The sequence below is a fragment of the Bicyclus anynana genome, chromosome 4 (genome assembly GCF_947172395.1).
Source record: "Bicyclus anynana chromosome 4, ilBicAnyn1.1, whole genome shotgun sequence".
Lineage (NCBI taxonomy): Eukaryota > Metazoa > Arthropoda > Insecta > Lepidoptera > Nymphalidae > Bicyclus > Bicyclus anynana.
Genome location: NC_069086.1, coordinates 18,872,019 through 18,885,579, shown reverse-complemented (window position 1 = coordinate 18,885,579; position 13,561 = coordinate 18,872,019). Strand labels below are relative to the sequence as shown.

Here is a 13,561-nt window from a genome sequence, read left to right as displayed (position 1 = left end):
GTTCGCCCTCGCTCACGCACGCGCCCTCCCGCAGGTGTCCAACGGGCTGGACGTGTCGGTGGTGGAGTTCTTCCCGCTGCAGGCGGCGGGGCTGCGCGTGCCGCCGCCCTTCGGCGCCGTGTCGCTGGACCCGCGGGGCGTGCTGCGCGGCGCCGTGTCGGACGACGTGTGCGCGTCGCGGCCGTGCCTCAACAACGCGTCGTGCGCGCTCACGTGGAACGACTACACGTGCGCGTGCCCGCGCGGGTACAAGGGCAAGCAGTGCGGCGAGGTGGAGTTCTGCCAGCTGCAGGGCTGCCCGCTCAACTCGCACTGCCGCAACCTGGACCGCGGCTACGAGTGCGTGGCCAACGCCACGTTCGACGGCGCCGACACCGCGCTCGGCTACCGCCTGCGCCAGCCGCGCGCCGCCGACGCGCTGGCGCCGCTGCAGCCGCCCGCCGCGCTCACGCTCACCTACCGCAGCAAGGTGGGCGGCACGCTGCTGCGCGCCGAGCGCGGCGGCGCCGTGTTCAGCGTGGGCCTGTACGAGGGGCAGGTGGGCGTGCAGTGGCGCCTGGGCGGGCTGCCGGCGCAGCGCCGCATGCGCGTGCGCCGCCCGCCGCACGCCTGGGTCACGCTGCGGCTGGCGGTGGCGGCGGGCCGCCTCACGGGCGCCTTCGTGGACGCCGACGGCCGCGAGGAGGTGGGGCTGGAGCACGACATCGACGTGGCGGCGTGGCAGCGCCTGCTCACCGACGGCTACATCACGCTGGGCGGCGTGCGCGCGCCCACCGCGCCCACCGCGCCCACCGCGCCCACCACCGCCCACACCACGCCGCCGGTGAGTGACTCGCGTCGGATACTGATGATGGTATAAACATCTGATCATTATTTAGAGGAGTATTATTACTACTGACTTCTGGCATTTTCTTCAATTACGTCATAATTTTGTCATTTTATGACCTTTAATGTTTAAATTATTCAAAACGATCAGCAAACAGCGTTTCTTGCTTTTTAGTGTAGCACATGTTTTTGTTTCTAAAGTTGGTTGAATGTGATAAAAAGTTTTTATTTCAGCCTTAGGTACGGTAGTTGTTATGTGAAAAAAAAATTGATTTTATGATTACTTTGTGGATAATGTTAATACAATTCATAAAGAATTGTTTTCAATTCTATTTTCTTGTTTGTCAGATGGAGAACACCACAGATCCGAGTGTGACGGAATATTCAGAGGACGATGAGTTTGTAGATGACAATGTGGCCGGAGAATACTTTAAAGTGAGTTACGTTATTATGATCTATTGACAGTGTGTGAACTCGATAGTGGAATCTTGTCAAGTTCTGTGAATGTAAATATAATAACCCTAATTCTTCTATCTGGAAAAAACACATATCAAAATATTAATCAGTTTTAGTACTATTGAAACGCATCAGGTCCATGTGACAGAATGAAAGCGACCGTGGTTCGGCAGGGCTGCCTGGGCGCCGTGCACGTGGGCTCGCTGCTGCTGCCGTTCTTCACGGAGGAGGAGCTGTTCGTGGGGTCGGCGGCGGCGCTGCTGGCCGCGCAGCCGCACTACGCGCTGCTGGCGGGCGCGCCGTGGGGCGCGGCGGCCGGCGTGGGCTGCGTGCTGTGCGTGGAGGCGCAGTGCGAGCGCGGCGCGCACTGCGCCGACGTGCGCAACTCGTACGCCTGCGCCTGCCCGCCCGGCTACGCGGGCGACTACTGCCAGACCGACATCGACGAGTGCGCGGCGCACCAGTGCCAGAACGGCGCCACGTGCGTGGACCGCGTGGCGGCCTACGCCTGCCGCTGCGCCGCCGGCTTCGACGGGCCCTACTGCGAGCGCGACGTGGACGAGTGCGAGAGCGCGCCCTGCCTGCACGCCGGCACGTGCCGCGACGAGCGCGGCGGCTTCCGCTGCGACTGCGCCGCCGACTGGCGCGGCGCGCGCTGCGAGCTGCCGCGCGTGCGCACGTGCGCGCACCAGCCCTGCGCGCCGCCGCCGCGCGCGCTCTGCACCGACGTGCCCGGTAACTGCATGACCTATCGACCTACCGACTCGCCCTCACTCGTTTAGTACTCAAATAAATTGGTTACAACCAATGTTGATTGAATGAATTGCCGTCCGCAGACACCGCGAACGGCAACAACTACACGTGCACGTGCGCGGAGGGCTGGGAGGGCGTGCACTGCGAGCTGGCGTTCTGCGAGGTGACGCCCTGCGCCAACGGACAGTGCGACACGGACGCGCAGGTGCGTACTGTACTGTTTGCGTGCCTACGAGCTAGAAGTCTATATTACCATTATTTTTATCTTTTGGGTTCATAAGTGAACCAAAGTTATTTTTTACCTACCTTCTTCAAATCTATCACGTAAGTGGGATGAATAAACATTAAAATCCTAAAGTATGATAAGTATCATAGTGTGTGTGCGTGTCGTGTGCAGCCGCCGACATGCGCCTGCGACGCCGGCTGGAGCGGGCGGCTGTGCGCGGAGGAGCGCGACGAGTGCGCGGGCGCCGCGGCGTGCCTGCACGGCGGCCGCTGCGTGCCGCGCCGCCGCCCGCCCGTCTGCGAGTGTCCTCCAGGTGAGTGTCGCCATTTATGCAGGAGATATTGTAGTAGTCCACATACTCCATTTCTTGGACCATTCAAAAGAATGGACCTGTTTCGCGCCCAAATTCACCAACAAAAAAGACTGTCGTTTTTTGAGGGGGGCGAGGAAACTCACACATCGAAAACATTTAACACCATTAAGTATATTCTGTGTCCATACACTACACACAACTATATAATTGACTCGCAATACAGACACGCGTAATTTTTTCACTGACTAACCAACACATCGCTTAGACTACCCACAATATATATATATAGAATGTTCGATTACTAGATCGATTTTTTAGAAATCGTTTTTATTACAAATTTGATAAAATTATGGTAGAAATACTTACAAATGAAACGTTACTCCACCTTTTACTAAACTACAAGTTTTTGGTCGTTTTTTATGCCATTCAACTACACAAACCGGCATTTTTAGGGAGCTCTTTACACGACGAAAACGATTACAACAATGAAACATTCATTGAAAGATCATTGATTATTGATCTTTGACAGAGGGGTAACGGTTTACGAGGCAGGTCCTTCTTTTTAATATTCTAAGCTGCATTTGACACGACCGGCACCGGTCGGGCGGTCAGCAGGCAAGGCGGGGCAGTAGGACGTGTTCACGTGCTCCCAGAGACGTGCGTACTGGTGTTACTTGTAGCAGTGGCGAAGTGTACAACTAAATGTTATCGAATGATAATAGTGCATTGTCTACACAACACACATTCACACCACACACACACACTCACACAGTTATAAGCTGACTCATTCATTATTTCAAGGCTACTAATACTTTTTTTTTATTTTAGAATAGTGAAATTGCAGTCACTTTTTCATATAAGTATTAGAGAAATATGTTTACCTACTTGAAAGATGTACCTGTATAAAGTCTATTTTTTTAAAGCAGAGACTGAAATGACAATTAGAAACGTCAAACATAAAAATAATGTGACCAGCATATAAAAAATAAGGTTGTCCTAACGATTCTGATTCGATTAAAATCGATAAAAAATATACAATACATGAGAAGTAAAATATTTTTTAAAAATGTGTAATTATGATATTAAAACTTGCATAAATCATACAGAGCTGTGATAGCCCAGTGGATATGACCTCTGCCTCCGATTCCGGAGGGTGTGGGTTCGAATCCGGTCCGGGGCATGCACCTCCAACTTTTCAGTTGTGTGCATTTTAAGAAATTAAATATCACGTGTCTCAATCGGTGAAGGAAAACATCGTGAGGAAACCTGCATACCAGAGAATTATCTTAATTCTCTGCGTGTGTGAAGTCTGCCAATCCGCATTGGGCCAGCGTGGTGGACTATTGGCCTAACCCCTCTCATTCTGAGAGGAGACTCGAGCTCAGCAGTGAGCCGAATATGGGTTGATGACGAAATCATATAATATAATAATATTCTTTTTGCAAATTATTAATACTTAGTATTTTGTATTTCATCAACATTATTAAACATTATTATTAATTTATTTGACGGCCTCCGTGGCGCAGTGGTATGCGCGGTGGATTTACAAAACGGAGGTCCTGGATTCGATCCCCGGCTAGGCAGATTGAGATTTTCTTAGTTGATCCTGGTCTGGCTGGTGGGAGGCTTCGGCCGTGGCTAGTTACCACCGTTTACGTTTTTTACAGCTTATAAATTACTTTATACTATCCAATAATTAATAGTTTGCAAGAAATACTTTCCATCGTAATTGAATTATAAATACAATTTATTATTTATATATATTGAATACATTGATAAAATTGTGAATTAGTTTAATATTTTCATCAATAATAATAAATTTTTGGTCTGACTGACTGACAAATCGATACTAAGCAATCATTTAATTCCTGAATATCGATTTTGTGACGTCCCTATTTACTGCATATAAAAATCAGGCAACACATGAAACGTCATTTTTGTCTCTGTAGAGAAAAAACACACTATACATATGTATAAAGAAAACAACATTTTGATTCAGTTTAATTTTTTCAAAGTCTCGGCGTAGAATGATGATAGTGGTTCATGTACCTACAGAATGGATGAACATTCAAGATGTATTGGCAATGTACGGAGTTGATGTTGAGCTGCACACATTCTGTTGAGTGTAACAGACAGTCATACATTACAAGTTAATGTAAAAAAGATGTATTGTGACACTGAATTTAATAAATATATTTTCTTTCTTTCTTCTTCTGTTTGTGATAAATCAATACTAGTACAAACTTATAATAATCAGTTTGCTTAAATATTTCACAACACGTGGATCAGTTCTTTATCAGACTGAGCGCTCCACCGCAATCTAGTGCAGATAGTGCACTGATAACACGACACTGCCTCTCAAACTTTGGCCATTTCACTTTCGCTTTAAACTTAAAGTAGTATGACTCAATAATTTATTTCAGAAATAATAAAAAAAGACGAATAAAGCAAATTTTTTGTAAAGTAATTTTGTAGGAACACCTAACAAAGTTGATTGAAAAAATAAACAATATTTAAAATTGTCAGAACTAGTTTCACAAATCACGTAGACGCAAAAACAAACAAACAGTTTTAAATTCAATGTCTCTGATGTAATCCACGCATGACTAATTCTATTGTAGTAGCTACGACGGTGGATGAGTTCAATTAATGTGACGTCGATTAGCGTTTTCCTTACGCGGCATTGATAACGTCTCGGACACTTTGTGAATCACTGGCCTCGCCGTCGCCTCGCTCCCCGCGCGCCGTGCGACCAAAAACATGCGCAAAAAATACACGAAAAATGTACAAAAACACACAAAACCACTGTCCCTTTTGAACAGTAGTGCAATGGAAGTGTAAACTGAGTGATTTTATGATGTGCGTGTTCTGTGATTGGATAGTAAGGTGACGGCGCCAACATGTGGACACATATTTGGATTGTGACATTGCTTATTGCACTGAGTGTGCTGGGTATGTGCGTGTGCTCATTGTTCTTTACTGTCAGATAAAAATCCACAAAGGTAAAAAGTGTACAAGATAAATAGTATATTAAACATGAAATAAAAGATAAAAGTTAAGCGAAAACTTTCTGTGTTTTGCTTTTACTAAAAATAAGATATTCTTTATTAAATAAAATATATTCTAGATATTGTTCCTATCTGGAGCGACCTAATTTTATAAAATCAGATTTGCTATTGATAATAATGTTTAATGTCTTGCTTGATTACGTTATTAATTATTATCAATGTCGCGCTGTGAGCGAGCTGTTAGCATAATGATTAGCGCTTACTTAAAATAATGTCACTCTAGAACACCGTCACAGTTTCACTTGCTATAAAATGAATCATTTTTACAGTTATTTGTTAGGATGTGATAGTCCAAAGTGGATTCTCTGTAGCTATGAGTAGTATATATTACCACCCAAAGGAAGTGTACTTTTCTCTGGAGCTATTAGTACCCCAAAGAAAGTATCACTTCTCTGGTGTTTTTAAGTTTTCTCACGAATGGATCTCAGGGTTGTAATTTTTTCTAAACTCAGAGTAATAATGGTCAGTCATTGACTTCGCTGGCTGGTTGTATATTAAGTTGACCAACTAAGTAATCAAGCTTCAATCGCTCTATGGTTAAAGAAGCTAGACTCAACTCCGATAATCATGGTCAGACCCTGTTTCATTACACTATAGTTGTACCCCCTCCTAACATACATTTCCAACTATTGACTTTTATTTTATAAAATACGGGGTAAATAATATTTTTCATTTAAAAGAAAATAAAGTTATGCAGTAGTTCTTAACAGAGATGTTCTGGGTTCGATTCCCAGCTCAGATTATAGCAGCTAGGATTTTATAATTTCTAAATTGGTTCAGATCTGGTCTGGTGGTAGGCATTAACCGTAGCTAGCAAAGACCTAACTCCATGCGATTTAGTGTTCAGATACGATACCATGCCGCGTAAAAACTGTCAGAATTAACTCACTTATTAACTATTAAATTAAATAGAAGAGCAGAATTAACTTTTACATCTTTCTAGTAAGCCCGCTTCCACCTTAACATAATTCCCATCAGGCGAGATCGCCGTTAAGGGTAATTTATCATTGAATAAAAAAATTATAAAATTTGTGTAGGAAACATTGGCATGCTTTAGCAGCGGACCCAGTCAAGCTTCGTTTTGACTTGTGCATTTTTTCCCTATCCCTACCCCTCCTTAGTTTTTAATTAAAAACTAATACATTTTCTAGTCTAGATATGTCTAGATATGAATCATCGCATTAGTAATTTTCAATATTATTCAAGAAAAATTGTGTCTTAAGTTTTTAAATATTTTAAAAACTGTTTACAAAAACTAAAGAAATAAAATGGAGTATTTTTTATTGGTAATTATTGATTATTATATTGAGCCATGATAGCCCGTGGGATATGATCTCTGCCTCCGATTCCGGAGGGTGTGGGTTCGAATCCGGCCTGGGGCATGCACGTTACAGTTGTGTGCATTTTAAAAAATTAAATATCACGTGTCTCAAACTGTGAAGGAAAAACATCGTGAGGAAACCTGCATAATTGAGAATTTTCTTAATTCTCTGCGTCTGCCAATCCGCATTGGGCCAGCGTGGTGGACTATTGGCCTAACCCCTCTCATTCTGAGAGGAGACTCGAGCTCAGCAGTGAGCCGAATATGGGTTGATAAATGAATATTAATTTACGTAATTATCGTTGTTGTTAAATTTTGAAATACAAATTATGAATAAAGTTTGTATATGGGGCTGTCAAGGAGACGCGTGATGTTTGACTTTATGGTTTTCACCGGCTTCACCACGCTGCTTATAAAGACTCATTCTGGATCATTCTTCGTTCTGTGGTTATTGCTAACGTGTGGCGTCGCTTGCAGAGTGGCGCGGCGCGCGCTGCGAGGAGGACGTGGACGAGTGCGCGGAGGGCGGCGTGGACTGCGGGCCCGGCCGCTGCGTCAACACGCCCGGCGCCTACACGTGAGTGCACGCCTTGTCTGACACTGCTTTAGTTTGTCTCTGTGTTGGAATACCTGTGCTCATTTCACAAGTATGTGGGTCCACAGATGCGAGTGTCCGGAGGGCTACTGCGGCAACGGCTGCGCGCTGCCCGACCCGTGCGCGGAGCGGGCGCCGGGCGAGCCGGGCGAGGCGGACGAGGCGGGCGAGGCGCGGCACGGGCCCTGCCGGCACGGCGGCCGCTGCTCGCAGCGCTGCGCCGCCGCCGTCGACTACGAGTGCGCGTGCGCCGACGGCTGGGCCGGCGCCAACTGCACGCAGCAGGTACGCGCGCGGTGCGGGCGGGGTGCGGGCGGGTGCGCTCTCAGTTTACTGGGATTTAGCAGAAATTGCCATTTTATATTTTTATTATCGACATGCAGGTTTGCAAGTTATTGTTAAAAAAAGCACCATTTTGAAATTTCTTATTCCTGCGCCGATTTCGTTCAAAATTGATATTTGGGTATTACATGAATGGCTGAACTGCCAATGCATAGCTTTAAGCAATGTGTTAAAAAACATTTACTTAGTCGAGGGTACTACAACATTGATGAGTTCCTTAAGGATTAAGATGCTTGGAGGCCGTTGGATCAGCTTCCACCTTCACACAGGAAGTAAAACTATAAGAAATGTAAACAGTAATTGTTATCAATTGTAAATTATAATACTGGATGACTTTTTCAAAAGAGCAACTGTTGAGTTTCTTGCCGGTATCTTCTCAGCAGAACCTGCCTTCCGAACCGGTGGTAGAATCTTTACAAATAGTCAACTGACGTGTCAAAAGTGCTTGTTAACTGAGTCTACTAAAAAATTATTTATTTCAAATAAATGATTTTTGATTTGATTGATTAATTGATTGGCGAAAACAGATTGACAACAACAAACAAATCGGATTACTGAAGGTTGACTACTGGGTAGGACATTACCCTATCTAGTTCTGATTTTGTTTCACTCGCTGCCGCGCGCCGCCCGGCACTTGTCGTTTCATTTCTTAATTGTCTGTACTGTTTCTGCGCGGCGCCGCGGTGCCGTGCGGTAAATAGTAGGCATAGAATTAACGATTAACGGACTTCTGCATATTAACGGAAGTTAACGTGTCCGTTAACATTTTAAAAAGTTTACTTAAAAGTTAATCCGTTAATCAAAATTTTAACTTCGTTAATTAACGATTAACGAGTTAATGCCCAGCTATGTATAAGAAGTCCGCCATATTGGATTTAGAGTGACGTCACATTATTTTTCAACTAACTTAAAGTCTGAAGGTTTTAGGATCGCCAGTACATACAGTAAACTATAGTTACTCGTAGTATAATTGCTACAATGTACTAAAAAGTAAAATTATCAACTTTTACTCTATCTGAAGGAACTAAAAATGACAGATTAGTTACTGTAGGCGAGCACGAGCAAAGCTACAGCGGCCGCCAGCACTGTTAACGAGTCGTGTGCGTGTCGCAGGGCGTGTCGGCGCAGAGCGGCGGCGTGAGCAGTGCGGCGCGCTGGGCGCTGGGCGCGGGCGGCGCGCTGCTGGCGCTGGCGCTGGGCGGCGCGGCGCTGGCGGCGCTGGCGGCGCAGGCCCGGCGCAAGCGCGCCACGCGCGGCACCTACTCGCCGTCGGGCCAGGAGTACTGCAACCCGCGCGCGGAGATGCTGGCGCACGCGCTCAAGCCGCCGCCCGAGGAGCGCCTCATCTGATGACGGCATCGCTTGGGTAACGCGCGTGACGTCATGCCGGTGATGTCACACAACTCGTCCGAGGGATATGAAACATCGCCGCCGACCACCATTGTTTCGCTGTCGGAGAGATGACTGCGTGCGATATTAGCCTTACTGTGACGTCACCCTCGTCACGACGAACATCTACTTAATGTTAGAACGGATTTCATGGAATTTACGACAGTAGGCTTACGACGACGCGGATTATTGGTAGACGGTGATCCCGCGCCATCGAGACATTAAATGTATGAATATGTAATACATGTAATATGTTCGTGCGTTCGACAAATGATAAGTATACAGTGTGTTCCTGTATTCTGTACGAACACCGCCGATGTGTGTACTCGTACTCTCGCAGTCACGGAAGGGAATTCACTTTACTACTACGCTTACACTTTTAATATCTTCTATTTATTCTTCTTCTATCTTCTTTATTTGCGTGCAATTTTAAAACTAATTTTATACACCTATTTTTTATATAAATCAAAATGTTAGTAAACTGAATTTTACAATTGAATATATTTTATCAATAAATTTAATAATAATCACTCGTGAATTGAAAAACTGCAATCAACTATACTATTTATGATAAATTATTCGATTTAAGTAATAAATTGTACTAGATCAATGATAATTAAGAATCGCGATATTTTATCGTAAAATTATATAAAAAATTGTAATCGAATTAATCTGATATGAACTATTAACGTAAATAATAATTATTAACTAAATGAAATCATTAATTATGTAAAATAGAAGAAATATAAGTACTAAACAGGTTCATAATGAAACCGAATTTTTAATGTATTTGAGTAATCGACAAAATTGTAACATAATATTATATGATAGCAATTTGTATGATAGTCCATTAAATGTAGGTAAGTTTATTTATATAATCTGGCTGATGACGTAGTTAGTAAGTGTGTACTGGAGCACCGGCAGCGGCGCGCGCACTCGGCGGCTGTAGACTGAGAACTGTCTCACTCGCACACGTTCACTCACTCACTGACTCGCGTCAGCTATTGAAACATGACCCCTATATTCATAAACATAAATAAAGATTTAAAATTAAATTTTCATCAAAGCAAATTGAGCTTTATGTAGTAATGATTAAGTCCACTTTGCTTTGCATGTTTAAAAATATGGCCCTGAGTGTCTGATGGACGTCTGCTGAAATATTGCCGTACCCACTCCTGACACAAACTACTCGGTCGATTAGAGGGGCAGTATACAACGTAACACAACGAGTTATAGTTCCCTGTGTTGTAGCGTTAGCGAGTGAACGTGTGCGAAACTCGCTGTACCGCAGTACACCGCGCCATACGTCTAGTCCGCTCTGAAGCACCACGACAACTAGTAGTCTGCGCAGCCGAATTACTTAAAGTGAATTACTTAGAGCTGCCTAGAAGTTTGGCGTTGTTTGTACTTCCTAGAGTCACATCAATGCTTTAATTATTATATTCATCGTACAGTCGGTGCGGTCTGCGCGGAGTCGATGTATCTAGTGTGTAAGTGTTAATGACTGCAAAGCGCCTCCACTGCGGGCTCTCCAGTGCTGTCTGTGTACATTGTGAGAGGCGGCGGCTAGAAGACGATAGAAACAACTTTAATTAACTTGTATTAGAGTAAAATAATGATTGTTTATACAATTTTAAGTAATTTTTTTAAAGTGTTATACTAAAAGTTTGATTCGACACAATCTAGCCGCTCACCGAGTGTCGTCATCTCCAACGACCTGCGGACGCCGACTTTGACCAATAGCTGATGAGTGTCGCTCCGGTCGTTGTGCGAGGACTGTATTATAGTGTTAAGGGTAATTAGTGAATTAATTATATTAGATGTTTAAGTTAGGTAAGTCAACGAAAGCGTGCAAGATTCTAAATTACATTGTAGAGAAGGCGTCCCTCGCCCGCACACGCGCCCCGCGCCGCGCACTCCGCCCGCGCCCCCGCCCGTACATGCACGTAGGCACGCACTACGTGGAGATAGTGTTTCTGTAGGAGAAATATAAGGTTTTTTTTCTTTTATTTAAAAAAATATATAAAAATAATATTGCATTGTGGCATTGCATATGTTTTTTCTGGAGTTGGTTTCTGATCGGCGCTGGCGGAGTGCGCGCGCGCGCCGGGCGGCGGCGAGCCGTCCGTGCCTTACACACAAGTCTGTATATTGAACTTTTTATTACGTAGTGAATATTGACGACGTAACACATTGTGTGACTGTAGGCTAAGTGTACTAGTGTACAGCGCCCCCGACCGCCGGCCACAGCTCGACCGACAGCTTCACTGAGCGACTGAGTGTCGGCCGACAGTCTGCAGTCTGTAGTCTTGGGGCACCCATTTGTTAATGTGTATCGATTGTTCCGAAGACGTGATAAAGTGTACTTAACTATGAATACTTCGCACCAGTATTACCTGGATGTACTTAATCTTTTGCTCAACTCTTACATTCCAACATGCTATATAGTGAAATTCATATATTTATTGTATGTTTTATTTTAATTAAATAAAGCGATTAATGATCTCTTATAAGGGATTGTCGTTAGATGTAATACAAATCAATACTTCAGTATTTAATTCAGTTTTAAGAGACCAAGTAATTAAATTTTATAAATCTAACTAGAGTTGGCTGGTTGCCATTTATTTATATGATTTATTGTAATCTTCATTATGAAAATTATACATTTAATAATGAAATTTATCCTCCTGTAGCTTGTTCTACCTCTGCTGTGGGCATTTTTAATTATTTTATATAAATTGGCAGCATCGTTGTATCAAATATAACATTCTATGGTCAAGTTGAGTGACTTTACGGTTTTAATATAAAGCCTCTCTAACATAGTCTGCCCAACTACCTGGAGGGGAAGGAGGGATATTGGTCATATTTGAAAGATATGGATTTAATATTTAAGATATTCTAATAGAACCTTAAACTAAACGCGAATAACTTTAAGAAAGTTCATCTTTCTGTTATTGTTAACTATGTTTTGGAAGACTGATGACTTTAGTTTCGGTAACATTGAAAATGGTAAAATGGTACCGAAGTCACCTAACTTGACGTACTTCGTGTTTTATATTTATTCCTGCAGCATGTCGATGGTCGCGAGACAAACCCCTTAGCTCCTACATTGTGATATTTTCAACCAGCCGTGTTCCGCTCTTCGGATCTATGTAAAAGAACAATTTTCTATGACTTTTCTAGTGAAAATAATTGAATAATATATTATACAATGTACATAGTGATGCACCTTTTGGTGGTACTAGGTTAAGTAGTATTTATTTTTCACATTGCTGTCCGAATATCAACGACGCTGTAAGGCAAAAGAGGCGCTTAGATAACTTTATCTACACTAGATCGTTTGTCAAAAGTTATTACGAGCAAAGCGATAAAGATCTTTTTTAAAAAATGATGGCTGAAACATTTCAGAAACAGAACCAACTTATTTACCTCTTTTACCTTATCTACGCCAAATGTATTATTTTTTATGAGTCTTTAGTGTACCTACCTAGATTATTATTTTCAAACTGCAGTTTGGTTTTTAGAAAGATATTTTAATGAGCTGCAATCGCTCCAGCAATGTTACCGTCCACGTGTTAGTTCGTGACAGATGTGTTCGTTCGCCCGATGTCTGCTAACTCCCATTACTATGCGATTGAATTCAATAAAAATACACTTTACAAAATATGTTAATGTTTTATTTACTGCTTTCAATGCATCTTTTTCTTAATATTTTGTAAATCCGCCACATTGGTTTGGTGGTGTAACACCACCAACTACTCCCTACTCTCAAGCCGAGAATGTTTACTGCGGACATAGAATGAAAACCTCGGTTATTTACAGCCTGACCCCAGGACTCGAACCCAGGACCTTGTAATCCGTAGCTGCATCGGCCACCCACTGGACAAACGAAGTGTGCTCTGTTATAGACCATATTTAGTGATTACCCACTAACAGGTGTGCCATCGGCTCGTTCCTTCAAATATAAAAATAACACCACAAATAATACAACGGAGTAGTTCTAAACACGTCCTTTATTCAAATACTGTACAGAATGTATTACAAGATACAATAACATCACACTTTATGCGCATTATTCACTTCGCGGTGAGCGGTGACGTCATCAAGTGGCACCTTGTAGCGAACATGACGTGTGGTGTGCAGCTCGTGACGTCACTGACCGGCATCGCGCGCAGGCGGGCGGGCGTCGCTACTAGCAACGGCAAGCCACGCGCGCCGAGTTTCATGACGGGAACGCACGCACAGCGACAAATGCGACGCGCGTCGAGTTAGA

The 13,561-nt window shown here is 43.9% G+C and overlaps 1 protein-coding gene across 1 annotated transcript in view; it reads left to right on the top strand.

Annotated features, from left to right (window-relative positions):
* The window catches only part of LOC112049172 (protein crumbs), a 52,068-nt gene extending 39,114 nt beyond the window's left edge, over positions 1–12,954 (top strand). Inside the window, exons 26-33 of the mRNA XM_052891434.1 lie at positions 35–823; positions 1,174–1,260; positions 1,455–2,016; positions 2,118–2,239; positions 2,432–2,573; positions 7,440–7,539; positions 7,626–7,842; positions 9,013–12,954. Of these exons, the coding sequence (XP_052747394.1) occupies positions 35–823; positions 1,174–1,260; positions 1,455–2,016; positions 2,118–2,239; positions 2,432–2,573; positions 7,440–7,539; positions 7,626–7,842; positions 9,013–9,249 (2,256 nt within the window). The 3' untranslated portion in view covers positions 9,250–12,954. The remainder of the gene's footprint in view (positions 1–34; positions 824–1,173; positions 1,261–1,454; positions 2,017–2,117; positions 2,240–2,431; positions 2,574–7,439; positions 7,540–7,625; positions 7,843–9,012) is intronic.
* The last annotated feature ends 607 nt before the right edge of the window (positions 12,955–13,561 follow it).